Source organism: Cucumis sativus, chromosome 7 (genome assembly GCF_000004075.3).
Source record: "Cucumis sativus cultivar 9930 chromosome 7, Cucumber_9930_V3, whole genome shotgun sequence".
NCBI lineage: Eukaryota > Viridiplantae > Streptophyta > Magnoliopsida > Cucurbitales > Cucurbitaceae > Cucumis > Cucumis sativus.
In genome coordinates this window covers 18825574-18845783 of record NC_026661.2, presented here as the reverse complement: position 1 = coordinate 18845783, position 20210 = coordinate 18825574, and the positions used below count along the sequence as shown (strand labels likewise).

General features: G+C 32.3%; 4 protein-coding genes across 6 annotated transcripts; 2 read left to right on the top strand and 2 right to left on the bottom strand.

Moving 5' to 3' along the window:
• Positions 1 to 644: 644 nt before the first annotated feature.
• On the top strand, positions 645 to 8134 carry LOC101203215 (CTP synthase). Of its 3 annotated transcripts, none has more exons than XM_011661084.2 (23): positions 645 to 961; positions 1489 to 1568; positions 1698 to 1784; positions 1874 to 1924; positions 2018 to 2135; positions 2229 to 2285; positions 2406 to 2470; positions 2630 to 2713; positions 3360 to 3410; positions 3500 to 3562; positions 3764 to 3810; positions 4104 to 4173; positions 4654 to 4716; positions 5020 to 5109; positions 5189 to 5227; positions 5783 to 5932; positions 6041 to 6118; positions 6217 to 6302; positions 6695 to 6743; positions 6823 to 6903; positions 7106 to 7199; positions 7519 to 7632; positions 7744 to 8134. In XM_011661084.2, exons 1-22 carry the CDS (start codon positions 844 to 846, stop codon positions 7581 to 7583), a joined length of 1686 nt encoding a protein of 561 aa, XP_011659386.1. In that variant the 5' UTR covers positions 645 to 843; the 3' UTR covers positions 7584 to 7632; positions 7744 to 8134. The 3 variants fall into 3 exon arrangements, with proteins under 3 accessions (XP_011659386.1, XP_031745042.1, XP_011659387.1); XM_011661085.2 differs by having other exon boundaries at positions 918 to 961; positions 1489 to 1563; XM_031889182.1 differs by lacking the exon at positions 4654 to 4716.
• Positions 8135 to 10024: 1890 nt separating this feature from the next.
• On the bottom strand, positions 10025 to 10883 carry LOC101220264. The gene has a single exon (XM_004136110.3). It carries the CDS (start codon positions 10777 to 10779, stop codon positions 10219 to 10221), a length of 561 nt encoding a protein of 186 aa, XP_004136158.2. The 5' UTR covers positions 10780 to 10883; the 3' UTR covers positions 10025 to 10218.
• Positions 10884 to 17345: 6462 nt separating this feature from the next.
• Positions 17346 to 18341, top strand: LOC105436176 (hypothetical protein). The gene has a single exon (XM_011661083.2). It carries the CDS (start codon positions 17455 to 17457, stop codon positions 17998 to 18000), a length of 546 nt encoding a protein of 181 aa, XP_011659385.1. The 5' UTR covers positions 17346 to 17454; the 3' UTR covers positions 18001 to 18341.
• A 1347-nt stretch (positions 18342 to 19688) lies between these two features.
• LOC105436277 (zinc finger protein 6) lies at positions 19689 to 20210 on the bottom strand. The gene has a single exon (XM_011661478.1). The coding sequence runs from the start codon at positions 20208 to 20210 to the stop codon at positions 19689 to 19691; it is 522 nt and encodes a 173-aa protein (XP_011659780.1).

The window sequence follows — 20210 nt, the reverse complement described above, 5'->3', positions numbered from 1 at the left end:
ACAAAATATATCTTAGACACTTTTATCTGGTGTTCATTTGTAAAATCTCTAAACATTTGAAAGTGTTCTAGTAAACTAATTTTATATTATTTGTGATGTGCATGGCTTGTAATGTTCAAAATATTAAATAATTGCTAAAGTTGAAAAGAAAAATACAAAGTTTAGTAATTGGAAGATAGAGTGTTGCTTTTTGAAATAAATATATTTAAAGTTGGTTGAGCTTGAATTGCAAGAGGATAAAAATGTTTAATATATATTCTTACAAGATGTTTAAAAAAAATAAAAAAAGTTGCATTTAACTAAGAAAAACAAGTTTGATTTAGTAATATCGACACGATTTTCATCTAGAGAAGTTATAAGCTCAATCACCTTTTCTATAGTTAATCATGAATTAAAATGTTAAAAAAACCTACGTTTGGTTGTGAATTAGAACAAATATGAATATACATGGATGAAATACCGACAAATATTCACGTAAGTGACAAAATTTGCTCTTACCTCTTATCCCAAAGTAAGTTATAGTATGGAAGATATTTGGATGAATATTTAGTATTAATTGATTTAAGGGTAGATGAATATATTCAAAATTGAGGGGTTAAATTTAGAAGTAGAAAAAAGAGCAATGGGTAGAAAAGAAATTAAAATGGTTATAGTTTGAGAGGGAGTCCAGTCCAGACTAATAGTCAAAACCCCTTTTTACTTCGGTCTCTCTTTCTAGGTTTAGTATAAAAGCTGGTAACAAACAAAGCCGAACCTCCCACCATCTTCTCCTTCCTCTTCCTCTTCTTCTTCAACCTTTCCCGCTTTACACATAAGCGCCAACTCTTTTTCTTCTTCTACACAATGAAGTACGTTCTAGTTACCGGCGGCGTCGTCAGTGGGCTCGGAAAAGGCGTTACCGCCAGCAGTATTGGCCTTGTCCTCAAAGCCTGTGGTTTACGAGTCACCTCCATCAAAATCGGTTCTCTTCTCTTCTTTTCACTTCTTCTTTTGCTTCTTCTTTTTCATTTTACTACGATGTATCTCATCCTCTGTTCTTTTGTTCTTCGTCTGCGGTTTTTGATTCCTGCTGCATTTCCTTCCTCCACCTCTATAATGTTGTTGCTTTTTATGACTTTCCTTTCCTCTGTAAACTTGTTTGGTTTCTTCTGCATGTTTTTTATTCTATTTATTTGATTTTCAGCAGTGTTTCTTTTCGGATTTTTGAAAATTTTCATATGCTTCTGTTCTTTTACTCTATGATTATGATTACTTAGTTCTTCATGTTGGCTTGCTGATAACGAGTATTTTACCTACTTTATTTTTTATTCTTAGAAAGCGTAGTTTTGTTTTTGTTTTTGTTTTTGTTTTCCCGATCATTTCTCAGTGGTCTGGCGATGGTATGCATGTCTGTTTAACTTTTATAGTTGATAGGAGAAGCGATAATGGTACGGTTTCTTGCGTGTGTCTGAGTTGGTTTTTAATGCTCTGTTGTGTTTGAATTTTCAGATCCGTACTTGAATATGGATGCTGGTACCATGTCTCCTTTTGAACACGGGGAAGTTTTTGTTCTTGATGATGGCGGTGAGGTATCTTCCATTCCAGCCATACAAAAATGACACTGTGTTTTCCTTTAAGCCATGGTGGAAAATTGGTTGATTAAATTTCACCTTTCGGTTTTAGTGGGGGTGTGATTGGCTTTATATTTCTCGTTTCAGGTTGATTTAGACTTGGGAAACTATGAACGATTCCTCGATTTAATGTTGACGAGAGAGAACAATATTACCACAGGCAAAATTTATCAGGTTATTGAAATGATTTTTGTTTCTAGTGCATATTTATGTTTGATAAGTTCTAGTTTGCTCATTGATTCAATCTATGCAATTTTTATCAGTCTGTTCTTGAGAAGGAACGAAGGGGTGATTACCTTGGGAAGACCGTTCAGGTGATGCTTCCTATGTATCTCTATCTTGCTGCCACTTTCCCATGCACTGATGCAACTCTTGACCTTCCATTTTTGTATTTTCATTGAACTCAGGTGGTTCCACACATCACAGATGCCATTAAAAATCATATTGAGTCAGTCGCTACCATTCCTGTGGATGGCCAAGAGGGCCCTGCAGATGTTTGCGTGATAGAATTAGGAGGGACTGTAGGTAACTTAATTGTTACATTTGTCAGAAGCTTTTCCCTAATATTATTTTGATAATGTACGTTCCATGAAATAATATTTCAGCTGTCTTTTTTAGGTGACATAGAATCAATGCCGTTCATTGAAGCTTTGCGACAACTTTCCTTCTCAGTTGGTAAGCTTTTTCTCTATGTTTGATAAGCTCTTGATGCTAGTCGTCCATGATTCTACGCACTGGTTCTTGACAAAGCTCTTATGAACAATAGCTATCAACTGTTTCACTTTTTACTCTTAGGTCCAGATAACTTCTGCCTTATCCATGTGAGTTTAGTGCCAGTATTGGGAGTCGTTGGAGAGCAAGTAAGAGTCTGCCTCTTTTTTTTTTTTTTTTAAATTTATATATATATATATATATATAGTTTGTATGAAGCATATGTCCTATGCTCAGTTATGAAGGCTGGTTGTAAATTTTCTGTCTTTTTTTGACAAATGTAATTTTCACTCTGTATTAAAACACAGAAAACAAAGCCTACACAACACAGTGTTCGAGAACTTAGAGCTTTAGGCTTAACTCCACATCTGCTGGCGTGTCGATCTGCTCAGGTACATTTTCCTACCAACAAATACAAACAATAATTTTGTTATATTTTTGAGGTGTTTGGCTTTCAGTTTGCCTTCATAGATTTCAAATGAGATGATTGGGGAGTTCCTTCTCCATCCTCCATCTCAAGGTAGGAGTAGGCTTTTATGGCGAGTTGGGTTGTGTGGATTGTTGTGGGGTATTTGAGATAGAGAAGCAATAGGACCTTTAGAGGAGCGGAGAGGGATGATAGTGATGTTTGGTTCCTTGTCAGGGGTTCTATGTTTCTTTGGGTGCAGTGTCAAATTCTTTTTGTAATTATTCTTCATGGCTTATTTTGTTTGTTTGGAGTCTCTCTCTGTGGTGGGATTCTTTGGATGCTCTTTCATTCTTTAATTTTGGTTGCTTGATTGTATTCTCCCTCCCATGTAAAAGAAATACAAATTACAAGAGGCTTTAAAATGCACTAGACTGTTCATTTGATTATATGTATTGTTGTTTCTTGTTGTATTCGGCAGTTATTTTGTGTATGTTTACTATGATTTGTTGGACCATGCCCCAATTGCACTTTATATTTATACAACGATAACTAAAATTTTGGCCTTCATATTCGTTACAATGGTTTTGATATTTTAAGGTGTAGTAATGTCTTTTTTGGATTCTTTGTAGCCTATACTGGACAATACAAAGGAGAAGCTTTCACAGTTTTGTCATGTTCCAGTGAGTTGTCAATTGAGATTTATTTCTGGATGGATTTTTTTTTTCATGATTGATTATTAAATACCCTACTTTTCTTGAATTTTTTTCAGGCTGGTAACATTCTCAATGTCCATGATGTTCCAAACATCTGGCACGTTCCACTCTTGCTCAGGGTAGGTGTTAACCATACATACATGCATCAGACACATGCACACTTCCACACATGCATGCATATATATATATATATGTATGTATGGTATGCATCTATGGATATGCATATTTTTATTATGTGATCACGTCTTTGTCTGTTTTTGGCTTAGTTACATCTTGTTGGAAATTGCACTTACGGTTTCTTGGGTTTATGTTTGCCACAGAACCAGAATGCTCATCTTTCAATTCTTAAACAACTCAACTTGCTCAGGTAGATTCCTCATCTCTTTTTCAGAAAGCTGTCGTAACATTTTTAGATAGAGACTTGAGGGAACAAATCAACTCAAGGAGTTTATTCTTCCCAAGAATTCTAGTGGTCACTTTTAGAAGCCAGCCATTAAATTGTATTTTGCCCTTTTAATTAAGACATTATTGTAAGTAGCACAGGAGAAAAATAGTAACGCTCAAGAAAATGTTAGTATCTGTCTAGGATATAAGCCAGCCTAAAGTGTAACCTGACTATGCATGCTAACTTTGCTAATAAATGTTTACGTTCTGTACCAGAATTGCTGCAGCTCCTGATTTGCGTGACTGGACAAATTTGGCTGCAACTCATGATAATCTCACAAATTCAGTAAGTCTAACTTATTCTGTAGTTTATGTATGCCTCTGTTAGGATACTAACAATAATTTAGACTGAAAGGACTGTATAAATGGCTTAAACAGAGGCGGTACTCTGGTTTACTTTATTTATATATAAAGCCAAATGATCCAGATTCACAAGATGAAAAGAAATAACAAGAAACAACAAGGAAAAATGCAGAAAAGATCATACCAGCCTCTTGGTTTTAAGAGACCCTGGTGGCTGCTGTAGCCCTACCTCCTAAAAGTTAAAAATACCCTAGCTACTCCAACCTAATAATCCTATTTATAGACTCACATATTCCTCAGCCCAGTGGGCCCTACCACTCAGAACGTCCTTCCAATCATTTCTCCATAATAATTCCCTGTGCAGTTACTTTTCTACCCTTCCTCCTATAAGTATGGATAATTGGGGGTCTTACAGCCTCATCTTATATTGTGTATAGATAATTAATATTTTGGTCTTTTTTAGGTGAAAATTGCGATGGTGGGAAAGTACGTTGGTTTGACAGATTCATACCTTTCTGTTGTGAAGGTGCTCTTTTAGTACTTTAAGAAAGAAACTTTTCTTATTTCTACATGCGTGATTGTGGGCCACTGTTTGAGTTTTCAAAATTTATTGGGTGAAAACTTATTGGCTTACTATATATATATATATATATAGATAGATAGAATATGAGCGTTAATAACTTTTTCTTTCAATCTTGCTTATTTTAACTGCAAATGAGTATTGTTTCATTTATTTGGGGGTTCCGTTAATTTCTAGCTACAAATAATAAGAAATCATTAAATATTTTTGCTTTTGTATTACCTGTTGTGATGCATATCTATTATGCAGGCCCTTCTTCATGCATGCATTGCATGCTCTTTGAAGCCATCAATTGATTGGATTGCTGCTTCTGATCTTGAGGACGAAAGTTCCAAATTGGTATATTTTTAAATGGCATCACAAATGCTTTCTATTAGTCTAGAATTCCATCATTGTATAATGTACTGTTCTTTTGTAGACACCGGAAGCACATGCTGCTGCATGGGAGACTCTGAGGGTATGCGTTCCCTGTATTTTTTTTGGCGTTAAAATATGTTTGTATTGCTTTTTCGTTTTTTGTTTCACTTGGCACACACCCATTGGTTTTCTTAATATTTACTCATGAGACGATATCATGTTTTATATATTCTTAGTGGTTTTGCCTGTGAGATTCGTATACTGCTTTTTACTAGCAAATATGTCAATATGATTAGTAATTAATATTATAGCTTCTTTGGTGGTGGTGGGATTTATCTTTTCTTTTTATTGCTTTCAAATCTCTTGAGCAGTCTATTCAATCAAGGGAATGATTAAGAAAATATATCTGAAGTTACATGGAAAGTACGTTTTTAAGCAGGGGGTTCCTTATCTATTTAATACACCATATAGCATATATGCTTATGGGTGTCTTTTTATTTTGAGCTTTTCGATAGCTCTGGTTTTTATAATGAAATGTTGTAAGTCCTATTTATGTTGGTATATTTAAGAGATGGACAAAGGGGGAGGGGACCCACCTGTTATTGTTTTCGGCTTTAAGCCTTTCTGATCCTTTTCTGAAAATCTATTTTTTCAGAAAGCATCGTGTGTCTTGGTTCCTGGAGGATTTGGAGATCGGGGAGTGAAAGGCATGATATTGGCTGCAAAGTATGCCAGAGAAAACAAAGTTCCATATTTTGGGATATGCTTGGGCATGCAGATATCTGTAATTGAGTTTGCTAGAAGTGTAAGTGTTTTCTCCCCTCTCAATAACAATCAAACTTCGTTTTTTATTTTGTATTTATTTTATTTCAGTTGTGGCTATCCCCATCCTCATGTGTTTGCTTTTTCTTAGGTTTTGGGTTGGGAAAAGGCAAACAGTACAGAGTTTGATGATGCGACACCAAACCCTGTTGTTATTTTCATGCCTGAGGTGCTGACTTCTTAAAAACAGTTTGTATGTTGCTTACTGTTAAGTTACTTCTAAAATGTAATCTGTTGGAACTTGTTTTTCTTCACACTCATGTGTAGGGTTCGAAGACCCATATGGGAAGCACTATGAGATTAGGATCTCGAAAAACCCTATTCCAGACTGCTGATTGTATTACTTCAAGGATGTATGTGGTTTCTTATTTATTTTACCACGTATAAATGCTTAAGAGTTCAATTCTCCCTGTTATTACTTGTTGATGAATTATATTGGAAGAATCTGGATTGGTAGGATCAGTTAGCTCTATTGTATGTGTATATACCCCTTGCATTATATTGTCGTTAGAAATCTAGGACGGTATAATCCAACTGGTTTGCCCATGGATTTCATGAGAAATTATTGCTCTGATAAATGCCATTTAATATTTTGCAGTACTCGTGCCTCTTTAAGCCAATAGAGCAAGAATATATAGGTTTAGTCATGGTCCCAATTCAATCTAAAGCATCTAAATCTTTTGTACTTGGCAGTATTACTCTGTAGCATTCATCCTGCTCTCTTTAATTCCTCCTGGATTGACAGGTATCATAAATCAGCATATGTGGATGAACGGCATCGGCATAGATATGAGGTAGGCTTTAAAGTGTATCTGGTTGGAAAGTTTGATGCAATGGGAAGGATTGACACAAGTAAAAATCATTACGTTGCAGGTAAACCCTGAGTCCATTGGGGCTTTTGAAGAAGCTGGCCTTAAATTTGTTGGAAAGGATGAGACAGGAAATAGAATGGAGGTAGGTTGTCCTCGTTTGCGAGACGTGTGGTAGTTTTCACTAATCTTGAGGTGTCAAAACTAAATTGTTATTTGCATCAGTTGCTTTATGCATTCATGCTATTCCTGCATTGGCAATTTCAAGTCCTTAAGTGCTATAGACCATTCCTGTTTGGATTCAATTGTATATCTTAACTTTTAAGATTTTATTCTATTTTGATCAGATTTTAGAGCTTCCAAGCCATCCCTTCTATGTCGGTGTACAATTTCATCCAGAATTTAAATCACGGCCTAGGAGGCCGTCGCCCGTCTTTCTAGGTAAAATTCATTTCAAAAGTACTTCTCTTCAGCTTATCCAGTTCAGTTTTTTTTCCATTACCCATTACCCATTGCCATGTAAAAAAGGATCATCACTATCACTACAGCATGAGTGAAATAACCTACCTAAATACCATTTTTAATGCTTTAATTTTAAGCATAGCATATCTCTCAAGTGTTATTTTTGTAACTGATTGGCCAATGAACTTGACGATAATTGGGTTCAGAGTAGTGGAAAAGAATATTTTTGCTCTGTTATCTGTATAGTTTACAACATACTAATCCTTGTGACAAATTATTTTATTAACTACCTTTTCAGGTTTTATACTGGCGGCAACTGGGCAGTTAAACTTGTATCTTGAAAAGCAACAAAACGGAAGTTGATGCATAACTAATCAATAGTAGTAGTTACTCCTACAACATTCTTTCAAAGGTAAAACCAACTTACTGGAGAAAAAAAAACTGATCCATTAAATCTAATTACTTCATTAATTTTGAAGATTAGACGGGGATACATGTATGTTAATCTATAATGATCTTGCAGAAAAGGAGCTTGATTCTTTTTGCTGGGTCAAATTGTGTACTAGAGGTATTTGTGCGGTTAGACTGTACGTTTTTTTTAAAATTTAAGGCAGTCGTATGAAAGACCATATCAAGTAATTGTGGTGGGATACAGAAGATTGTGTTCTTTGCAATTATCGCGTTTTGACATCCTCTGAGTTGGCACGGAGCTTAATTTACCGGTGAAGTTTTGATTTTTTTTCACTCCCTCTCCCTATACAATTTAGCTCTCTTAGCATACAAGAATCTTGGTTTCAGTTGTATTATGGATTGAGACAAAGAAAAAAGTGGAAAACTGAAAAAAAAGGTTTGTATTTTATAATACTATTTATCTAGTAGAACTCTCCTTGAATTTTGCCCTTTTTGTATCGTAATCTTTCCTCTCTTGATTGCTTCTAAATTATTAGTGCATCGATTAAATTTATTCTTGCTCAGTACCTGTGGTTTATGTTTTTGGGTAACTTTTTTATTCGTTCAAGTATGTTTTTTATTATTGATCTTGTTTTTTTTTTTCTTTTAAATTTGGTTTGTTTATATTTTGTATTTGGACACTACTGAGGGTATCAAGTTGATCATCAATTATATTCATGTTAGGAAATTTGTTTCTTGATATTTGGTTTAGGGTTTTTGATCTATACATGTATGTATATATGTTTTTCTTGTAATTTTGAGTATACTTCTAGAACTTATTTTGTTTTTCATATGTAAAATCCAAGTCCGTTATTAGATGGAGTAACGATGGACTAATGTTAATCATCATTTTAATGGGTGATATAATGTGCTTAAGGATGATAACGCAGGGAGTAATTGTTTAATTATTACGGAAACGAAGAATGAGATGGCATCAAAGTTAGAAGTATCGTAGATAGGATTATTATTTGACTATTTTACTCATTTGGTAATCAAACCAAAACATTTTCAAGTGGTAAGGTTGAACGACGATATAAAATTTAGGCAAGATTTCACTCTTCTCCCCAAACAAAATATATTCATTTAAGTTCCGCACTAATATTGGTAATTATTTGAACTTCGAAAATTATCACTACATTAATCCTTATTCAAAATATTGATGCAAGTCTCGAGGATGCAAGTCTCCAGGTTTAATTGATAATTTTACATTAATGGTTACGGTTAGAGTTATTTTTGGAAGTTGAATTGAGTTGATAATTGTTACAAGGATGGATAATTTTACATTAATGGTTACGGTTAGAGTTATTTTTGGAAGTAGAGTTATTTTTGGAAGTTGAATTGAGTTGATAATTGTTACAAGGAGAGTAATCAGGGGAATCGTGCAAATAACATAGTGAGAAAATATAAGTTAATATAAATATCAAAAATGTAAATTATATTCGAGGTTTAAACTTTATTTTGGTTTTAAAATTTTGCCTGTCGGTTTATTTAGCTCTCAGAACTTCTATTTTAGGGTGACTTTTATATTTGGATGACCGTCAAATAATATAATCACTTTTGATAGTTTGATAGTTTAGAGTTTTGATTTTTAGTTAAGGATATGAAGGTTTGATTATCACCATTCTGCCACATTATCATTTTATTTCTAGATTTCATACCATTTTTATTTGTATTTGTAATTTACTAAGGTGTTTGTTTTCTCTTATGATTAATTGTTTTTCTCTTTTGGAATTTTGTGATTCATTGGGAGAATATTTATCTACAATTTAATTTATTTTACTTGTCATGGATGTTACATTAATATAAATTTTATTTTATTTTATTTATTCAACTCAGTGTTTTCTTATGGTTTAAAGTTATAGAAAGGGCGAGGGGTAGAGGGAGGATGTGAAAATTTTAAATACTTTTTAAAAAAGAACAAATTTAGTTTTTAGTTTAGGTTTGTTTGACTCAAACATGTTGATTATGTATATCTGACATAAAAAATTTAAAATTTATAAAATAAAATAACAAGATTTGATGATTATAATATTTATTAATTTAATTAATATGATGAATAATCTAAAGTCTAAATCATCCAACATAGAAATTATATCATAGAGCTAAATAGAATTGAGACCAAGTTAAGCTCGTATATAAAGAAATTGTGAATCAAAATAGATGTTTATAAAATTTTAAACCCCAAAATAAAACAATATACGAAGTTTAGTAACGGCCCTCAAATTTTAACCCATGTTTAAATGTAACCCATTGGATGTGCATTTAAGATCAAAATAGTGGCCGTCAAAAACTATATAATATAATACTTAATTGAGTATAGATTTGAAATTCCTGTTTTTCTGCGAAATTAAGGGTAAGTAAATGTGAATCAACAAATTCTTTTTATTCAAGGAACGGTAAGTAAACTCTTGGACTGGAAACTTCCTCTATTTACAAAACGCAAAAAAAGAAGAAAGAAACCCAAAAACTTTATGATCAAACGAATCTTATCGTATACATATTTATGAAGACAACTCTCAAAACTCATATAATATATATCAAAACTTTTTTATTTTTTATTCAAATTATTACTTCTATCATACTGCGAAAATGAAATCTGTCTTTGCATTTTCATTTGTTCATAAAACTCAGCTATAAACTTCTCAGCTCTCAAATCAATCCCATTTTGATCTTCACCATCTTCGTTGTCGTCATCATCATCCTCTCGTTCCTCTCCACCGTCATATCCCGATAAACTCCTCCGCTCGTCATCAGAACTACAAACTTCACTAACATCATCATCATCATCATCAGCATTGCCCTCAAACTCATATTTGAAGTCAACCACTTGGGGAGTAATGCAGGGGAAGTGAAAGCGCAATGAGGCAGGACGATGCATCTTGACATGAAAAACGGGGGTTTCATCGAAAGAAAGCTCATGATCGCCATAATGTAGTTGGCCACGGGGGGTGGAGTGACCGAGACTCTTAATGAACTTGGGGACAAGGCGGAGATCCATGAGAAACCTTCGCTTGAAAACTCCACCTTTTCTTGCCCATATCATTGCTAAACGTAAAAGATTCCATGCTCTACGACCCACATTATTGGTGTTGTGTCGTTTGTTTTGCATTTTGAAGAGAATAGAAAAGATTTGGATGCGATGATTTTGATGTGAAGGGAAGTGGAAGCAAAAGTAGAGAGTTGGAGATTTTGGTGGAAAATGAAGGAGAAATGAAACGATATATATATAAAGTAATGGAAATTTATGAACGCGTAGATATGTGATTTTTTAGTGGGCGGTGGCGTCGTCTGATGGGGGAAGGAACTCGGTTGTACGCGTTATAAACCAACCTGGACATACATACATACATATATTTATTTTTCTATTCTTCTTTGTTTTAGCCTAAATTACTATTTTACCCAACCACCCCATCTTTTCTTTCTCTCTTTTTCTTTGGTTTCATATTACTATTAGGAAAGGCTAATTAATCCTCTACTAACTCAGTATGATGCTGTTTTCGGCTCCAAGTCTGTCATCACCTACATTTTCATTTGGCAACAAAGGCTGTTTTATTATATTTGATTGCAGTATGTGCAAATATCACTATATACGGCTGAGATCTTCACTGTTACCAATATTGTCATTCTTACAATGAAAACATTACCAAGAAGCTGCTACCTATTTGCATGAGAAATGTGGAAGTATCACACTTAAAATGGAAAAGTATCATTACGGTTAGTGATAAGGTAAAAAGATATATTACATTTGTGATATTATTGAGAGCTTTCAAGTGATTCGCTTGACACTATTTGCAATTTATAAAAAATGTTGCTATGTCCTTAGTAATATAAGAACACATTAAGATCAAACAATATGACAAATAAATGTAACGATAAAGATCAAAAATCAGAAAATTACATTCCCTCTAAACACAATAACACATCATATCACGAAATTTTAATTTAATTTAATTTATGTTATGTGTATATGAAACAATATAATATGGTTTTTGTTCTTCAAAGATTTGAGCTTTCGGTTTGCTTGAAGTTTTTGGCCACAGGCTGTTTGGCGGCAACGGAAAATATTTTTTTTGGCTTTTTCCTCCACTGTTTTGTTTTTCTTTTTATGCAATAAACAATAATTAAAGAAAGAAAGAAAGAAAGATGAGTGATTGATTGAGAAAATGATTGAGAAAAATTGTTGTTTCTTTCTTGCTTCTTTCATCTTGATTAAAATATTTAAGGATGGTGGGGCTCATGTATTAATTAATAATAATCTATTTATGATTAAGAGTTATGTATAAATCATCAACCAATTAAATATTGTTTAGTTTATTAGATGTTTGAAAAGTATAAATTTGTATGGAATATTTATATATATATAGCTGTTGGGAGTTTTATGTAACTTCTTGGAATATGGACAATGAGTTTAAGAAATCTATAATAATATTAATTAACGTGTAAGTTTGTGATTTATGATGTTTGTTGGGAGCTTAAGCAAGTCTCTTTAATTTAAATAATTTAATAATAACAACAACAATAAATTTGAATAATACTCGATTTTAGGTTGAGGTTTAATTTGAGAGTTGTTATAAGGTAATTTATTAATTAAAATTTGATATGATTTAAATTATAATAATGCAACCTAATTTCCAAATTTCTTCTTATTTTAGAAGTAAAATATTTAACTCAATGGACTAAGTATGTATTTTCTTGGAAGCTAAGTCTTATTGGTTTATTATAGTCTCTCTTCTTTCCAGAATGTGCAAGATTAAGCTTCCAAACTAAAAAAGAAAATAACTTATTCTAAACTATTACTTTTACTTTTAAATCAATAATATGTAAGGAATTGAGATCACTTAAAATTTGAAATAAATTAGAAAAAAAGTTGAGTGAATAATAAAAGTTAATTAGGCATATTTAAGGAATATAATTAGAAAGAGAACTGGTGGTGCCACCAGCTGTGATTGAGTTAAATCCAATTCAAATTGAAATTAGAGCCATTTGAAACCTATAACCATTTTTCTTTACCAAACAAAAATAATTGTGATTCAAATGATTTTGAAATAAAATTCTCAATTTCCAATGATTAGGGATTTTAAGGAGAAAATATTTGGTTTTTGAAATTGGAAAGTTGTTTTTTTTTTTTTTAAATAAAAGAAGATTGAAGAGTTGAATAGAAGAAGAGGTCAAATGAAAGAAAAAAGGCGATTTGTTTTTTCATTACCAACACGACTTGGCTCCCACTCACTCACATCTATATTTTCATATTTCTCTCTCATATAATTTATTTACTCTAATTTTCATTTTAGTCCATTAAGTTTTCATAATTATTAAAGCTGTCTCCTTCTTCTTTCAAAATATAAAATCAATGATTACGATTAAACTCTTATTTATATTTATAAAAAATATATATATATTTTTTAAGAGAATGATAATTATTGTAAATGAAAAAAATACTAAAAATATTCACTGACCAAATTTCAAATTCCGTAGACACTAATATAATTCATTATGCTAAAATTGAAAATGATTCAAAAATATATTTTTTAAAAGTTAATTAGGATGGTTTGTCAAAATGTTGCTATAATATTTGAATTAATTTTTGAATTAATTAATTAGTAAATGGACATAGAATTATAGTAGGAAAAGGAGGTTTGAAAGTGTCTGTATTCAAATTTCCACAATGTAGGAGGAGTGTTCGTTAGTACATTAGATTGATATATGATTTCATATTTAATTCTCTTTTTCAATCACTTGTTTTATTGAGAATAATTAAGCTGAAAAGTGTATATATATATATATATATATATATATATATATATATATATATATTATGTAATAAACTATGAGGACTTTAGAGTATGAATGGAAGTAGTTTTGAAAATAAGGAATATTTTGTTTCATTAACACACATGCAAGTAATTTCATTACTATTATATAATTGACTTGGTGCTATTGAACAATGATTTGTGAGGTTAACTTCCGAGAGAAGAATTAAATGTTTGGTGATCTACATTTTTATAAAGTCAAAGGATCATATAATACGAACTAATTGGTTTAATTTGAAATTGAAAACTCCATAATTTAATACTTGTAAGTTTATCCTACTTTAAAGATATAAATATGATAATTTATAATGATATAGGAGAGAAATTAAACTATCAACTTTCAAAATTTAACGCGTAATAAGATATTTAGTCATCCATTTTTTAATTTAATGATTTTGTACGTATTTCATCATCACAATTCTTTGTATTATTTATAACTACAATTGTTTTTTTATATTACTCACACACACTTTGTTATTTCAGTTTTCACAAGGGTTTACCTGTATATATTTTAGTGTTAATTTAAATTCTAATGAATATGATCATATTTCAATTTTCTCACTTTAGTTATATGCAAAATGACTAAGAGTCTTGCCTCAAACTTAGTTGTGTGTCGGGTGTGCTTAATTAATAACAAACATGTGGTGTTATTCTCAACAACTAGTTGAGCTTATATATTTAGGAAATTATGACCTCCCATGAAGAGGTGTTGTTGGCTTACTAAAAAACGATTTTTAAAGAGTAAACTACATAAGTATGATTATTGTCACAACCTGATCGCGACGCGAAGTGGTCAAATTGTCACAACCTGATCGCGACGCGAAGTGGTCAACGTTCTTCCTTTAAGAGTCACTTAAAATAAATATTTTGGGTCATGGAGTTACCACAAATCATATTAAAGGAGTGATTGATCACCTAATTAAAAAAAGTATTAGTCTACGTAAATTTAGATACTAGATCGAAAGTCATTAGTGTATAGAAAATGTGTTAACGATGGGTTTCATTTTCCCATTGAAGTATTTTTAATTCTCTTCTTCAACAATTTCTCCCATCCCTTCCCCTCTGAGTTCCATCCCCTTTGGTAGGAGAAAACAATATATATATATATATATATATATATATATATATATATTTCTTACCTCAGCAAGGGTTTAGGATAAGTTGGACAAAATACGATATCTACCACTATTGTTTGAGTTGATCTCAACCAAAAACTCACATTGTCTAATTAATTAAAGAGTAGAAGATATTACAACATATAACGTCATCGATGAAGATAACTATATTCGTATATAATAATTTAAAAAACAAGTATGAAAATAGACAATATCATGTATCATACCCAATCATTTTGTTGAATGGGGCCTATTATCCTTATAAAAAAGGCTGGCATACACTTTGGCCAAACTGTGAATGACATCCCAAAACAAACAATTGGGTTTGAAAAATTCATACAAGATGAAAGCACTTGAAAAAAAGAAAAAAAGAAAAAAAGAAAAAACTTCAAAACCCCAAGGTTTCATTCTTTTCTTGAGTACAAAACAAAACAAAAAAAATTAAATGCCAACATGAAATGCCAGAAGACTAACTTTATTAGGTTAAAAGCCATAAACCAGACCCTACCTAACATTGATTTATCCATTAATTTCTCTACATATCACATTAACTTATCATTATAAATATATATTATTATATAATCGTATGTCAAATCAAGATTAACTATACTTATTGAATTAATTTTGGATCACTTGGAAATGCATTAATGGCCATGCTCTATTAACGTTCTGTCAATATTTGTTGATAATTATAAAAAATTACTTCAACAATTTTCCCTTCAGTTTAACTAAAGATTTAACCCAACTTAACTTTAAAATTGTTAAGAGTGTTAGAAAAAGGTCTCATATTAACTTGGAAGGGAAGAGAGACAACATCTCTACATTGGCATGGGGTTGTTGTTTTGTATGTTTGTTTGTTATTTGGTGTTAAAACAAAAGAATATGAAAAAAAGCGTATTATTATGAACATTTGTGTGAAAGGTCGTATTACTCCTAACAAGTTGTCTAAGGATCAACCTCACCTAGTCGTGATTGGGGATATATATATATAAATGAGTAGCAATATCAAGATCTTCATTGGTACGAGGTATTTTGGATGGAACTTAAAAACAAATTCTGGAAAGAGTTTATTCAAAGTGGCATAATTATTATACCATTGTGGAAATTTATAAAGGTCAATTGTTCCCTAGCTACAAGTCATGATTAAGATTCATGCCTCCAACTTAAATGTGTCGATATATAAAATCCTGAGGTGCCATTAAAAAAATTGGTGTGTCGTAAAAGACATGACCATGCTTGATAAGAGTGTGACCACCCTATCGGCCACTTTTAAAAGTTCCTTGGAAAGCTCTCATATATACCATATTTTATTTCTTAAATTTCCAATGTGAAACAAGAAATTGATAATTATAACCAGTAGTAATTTTCACACCAATGATCAAATGTATGACAACATTTCAAAAAATATATATATTTACTATATTTATAATCTTTTATAAAAATGTTGCTATATATATATATATATGCTAATACTTTGAATGTAAATGTGTTATTTCTAATTGTGTGCCAATATGAACTTTACTATAACCAATGGGTCACGGTAGTTGGGAGTACGGTCATTCTCAATAGTAACTATATTTGCATCCCTTGATCAATAGACATTATAGACATTTAAGTTGATATAGGTGCTCATGACACACATTAGCACATACTTGTGGGAGTGAGAAAAATATATGTACCATATGTATTAAACATAAGTCATCCCCTTCATAATGTTTTTAAGTATATATACAAACTCTCAAGTAATTAAAGAAGAATTAAGAGGTCAAATAATATGGTATAATTGGAAGATTATATGAGAAGTTCATATAGAAAAATAATTTCAAGAAATTCATTTAGTATATTACAAAATTTGCTTCACATTTAGGTTCTGATTTAGAAAAGTTGTAATGAATTAATTGAGAAAAGATAAAAGGCCAACTCTATGAGAGGGTTGACCTGATCCTAAGGTGGGGGGAGGTCCATTATATATTATTGTAAGCCCGAAATCCCTCCTGCCTCTGCCCGGTGGATTAAGGAAATATATGTATACTTTGTCACCATCATATTGTTTCCCTAAACACTTGTAATTCTGGAAATGCAAGCCTAATTAGTTTTGGTTGAACTTTGAAGCCCCATGTGATTAATGTAACTCATTGTTTCTTTAATTACATTTATAATTTGTTTCTTACATTTTATATATGTACGTACATGTATACAAGGATAGCATAATATTTACCTCTCAACAATAGTAGGGTGGGAGGTGATTGGTGTCATTGACTTATTTATATAAGATTTGCCTTGAACCTCGTGTGACTTATTAGCAAACTTGATATCTTTGAAATAAATTATTGAACGTAAATTATTAGCAAAAAGTTAACTAAATCTCTAGGTTAAACTTTATTAGAATTAGAAGTTTATGGTAAAAAATTGTACATCGTGATGAATGTTACATATCATCTTCGATCGACTTTCAATTATATTTAACATTCATATATTAAAAGAAATTTGATAAATAACGAAAGAAAGAAAGAGCCATTGAATATATAAAGTATTTTCATTTCATTTACCAAACCTTTGTAACTACAAGAGAAGCCTTAACCATCAAATTTGTATATTCCAAAACTTAAATTTCCCAAATTGGGTTCCTTCCATTTTTTCCCTTTCACAAGGGCAAAAAAACCTACCCTCCGTTGAAACTTTGCATCCCCTAAATTTAAGCCTTTACCAAATTTACACATAAAAAGGTGGCCGCCCGCCACCTTTCTTTATAAAAACAAACCATTCCCCTCTTTCTTCTCTTAAGTTTTAACTTCTTCTTTGCCTTTGCTCCGGGAGAGGCCCCCCACAAAACCTTTCTTACTTGCAAACAAAGCTTATATGGACACGAACTCACAACCAGTCAAACCCAACTCCAGCTCCGGCAATACAAAAACCACAAGCCGCAACGGCGCCGTGAAAATTTTCAAGGTTGCGCTCTTCATGATCCGTCGTCGTCACTCCAAGAAACCAAAAGCGTCTGTCGACATGGGCGCTGATAAGGGCTTGTGGCGGCGGCTGTTGGGTTCCATACGCCCTCTCCACATCCATGGGAACGAACCACCACCAACTGCTGCTAGAGATATGTCGTTGCCTCCATCGAAACCAAAGGAAGATTTCGAGGAGGCACTAATGCCATTGCCGTCACATTCCACTTCACCATCATCGTCGTCACTTTCTCGTACGTCGAGGTCATCTTCTTTTGGCACAAGCCAATACGCCTCTGCCAGCAGCCTTCAAGAATTTGACGATAATACGGATGGAGACGATGATGAAAATGAGATTCATGAGGACAATGGAGGCGACGAGATGATTGATGCGAAAGCAGAAGAGTTTATTGCACAATTTTATGAGCAAATGAGGCGTCAACGCTACAATAACTATTAAGATGGAAATAATTAAGAAGAAATGATGTGTTAATCAAATATCTCTACAAGAGGACGATGTAGAGATGGAGTATGCATAAATCTTACTATGGATTCAAATTATTGTGTTGTTTTTAATTTCTTATTTGTTTTGAGTCAAAAGAGACTAGAGTTTCAGATAGAATACTTCATTCATCACTCCTCAAAGTCGATGACAAATAAAGGAAAAAGAAAACACAATACTTTTTTTGTTATATTTATTTTTTTAAGTTTTGATACGACTCAATGTATTTTTGAGGCTGGTTGTAATGGGTCACCATTTTTTAAATTAAAAGATACTACTTATATTTTTCTCCTTATCAATTTCTTTTGAGCCTTAGCATTATATTTCAAAACTAATTTCTTTTTCTTGGTAACTTTTGATAAAGATGATGCATGAACGTTTCGAGGAACGAAGAAAATATTATCTTTTAATGTTATAACTATGAGACCATATTATCTTTTAGGGATAGTTGCAAATATAACCTTTAGCTAAATTCAAAATAATTAATTATATAACGACATCTTTTAAAAATTGCAAATATATAACAAAATCTGTCAAAGTATCAACGATGAGAGTTTATCACTGATAGATTAAGTTACAAATATTGGTCTATCATCGATAAAACACAGTTTATAAACGATAGACTTTGTTATATTTATAATTTTTTAATATGTATTGGTATGTATATCATATACTCTATCTTCTAATTCCACGAGATAAAAAAGAAAAAGAAAAAGAAAGGAAGCAACACACCAAGTGCAAAATTACTTTATGAGATAGAGGCCCAATTAATAGCATTGGGCCAATATTCAATTATGTTGGTTGTATAGTACAGTATGTTCAAAGATTTGTTAATTAGATGGTTGGAACCTTATACTCAAATAGTCTCTGCTCTTCTAAATATGAGTTACAATAGCTTTACAGTCGTACCTTTCCATGGATTATAATAAAATACTTTGATTGTTTTGAAATTTTTTTAGAAGAAAGAGACGAACCGTAGACGATCATTGTCGATGCAATTCGAGGTAGCTTATCATCGACAACTTGTATAAGATGTTCTTTTAATTTATATGCTCCTCAAACTTGCAATGTATCATGCAAGGATAACACATTTGCTGGCCTTTTGATTGAACAAGTAGCACTCATATAATAGCTTAGAATGGTGTTTCAATCAATTTACTTTAAATTTGTAATTTCATTCTTTAGAATAGTGTTACGATGTTCAATTTATAACTAAATAAAAAATAAATTTTTTATGCATAAGTTAACGACCGAATTAATTATAACTCATACAAATTTAACAAAATTTAGCTATAATATGTAGTTAATCTGACTTTTAAGTGTATTCCTCGGTTAATTTAGGCATTTTGTCTTAGAACACTAACTTCAAATCTCCATCAATAGAGGGAAAAAAACTTAATTAGTTTGCTTTTTTTTCTTTGAAAAATTTTCAATTGTGTAAGAAGAAAACAAATTTATAAATGAAAACAAACAAAAAAAAAAAAAAAAACAAAATTTCTAACAAAAGGTTAAGGAAACAAAAGTGAATCATCATATGTCAAACTTTTCAAGTTAATTTTGAAAGAATGATGATAGTAATAATAATAATAATAATAATAATAATAAAAGAAAACAGAAATTTGCAACAAAATTGAAGATATAATTAATTAAGTTGAGGAATTAGATGGAGAAAGTTTAAGATGAAGATCAACACACAATCCCTTTTCACCTCCCAATTTACAACCTGAATTTTCCATATTTCCTTCACTCGAATTCCCAAACATCCACCTCCCTGATGATGCCGATACGCCGCCGTACGCCGCCGTCTCCGTGAAGTACCCGTTACTGTTATTGTTCCGATGCAGAATTCTAGAAGCACCCCCATCACCGCCAATGTTGGAAGGGAAAACACTGGAATAAAGCGATGGTGGTCGAAGTGCGGCGGCGTGGAAATAAAGGGCGCGCTTGGCCCTTTGGCGCTCTCTCTTGTGGGCATTCTGGTGGCCACCGAGGGCTTGGGAGTTGGCGAAAACTCGACGGCAGAACTGGCAGCGAAACTTTCTATCGTCTTCGGAAATAGTAGTGTCAGCGCCACCGGCGCCGTCAGGTGTCTCCGGGGGATTGTCGTCGTGTTCGACCAATGGGAAGCCAAAAAGCTTTAGGATGGAGGAGGGGTTGTGATTGGACAT

Excerpts from the sequence above, each read along its gene's own strand:
- LOC101203215 (XM_011661084.2), top strand. The coding sequence starts at position 844 with ATGAAGTACGTTCTAGTTACCGGCGGCGTCGTCAGTGGGCTCGGAAAA. Across the intron at positions 962-1,488 it reads AGTCACCTCCATCAAAATCG|ATCCGTACTTGAATATGGAT; the intron begins GTTCTCTTCTCT and ends TTGAATTTTCAG. Across the intron at positions 2,136-2,228 it reads AGAATTAGGAGGGACTGTAG|GTGACATAGAATCAATGCCG; the intron begins GTAACTTAATTG and ends TGTCTTTTTTAG.
- LOC101220264 (XM_004136110.3), bottom strand. The coding sequence starts at position 10,779 with ATGCAAAACAAACGACACAACACCAATAATGTGGGTCGTAGAGCATGG.
- LOC105436176 (XM_011661083.2), top strand. The coding sequence starts at position 17,455 with ATGGACACGAACTCACAACCAGTCAAACCCAACTCCAGCTCCGGCAAT.
- LOC105436277 (XM_011661478.1), bottom strand. The coding sequence starts at position 20,210 with ATGTCCAATCACAACCCCTCCTCCATCCTAAAGCTTTTTGGCTTCCCA.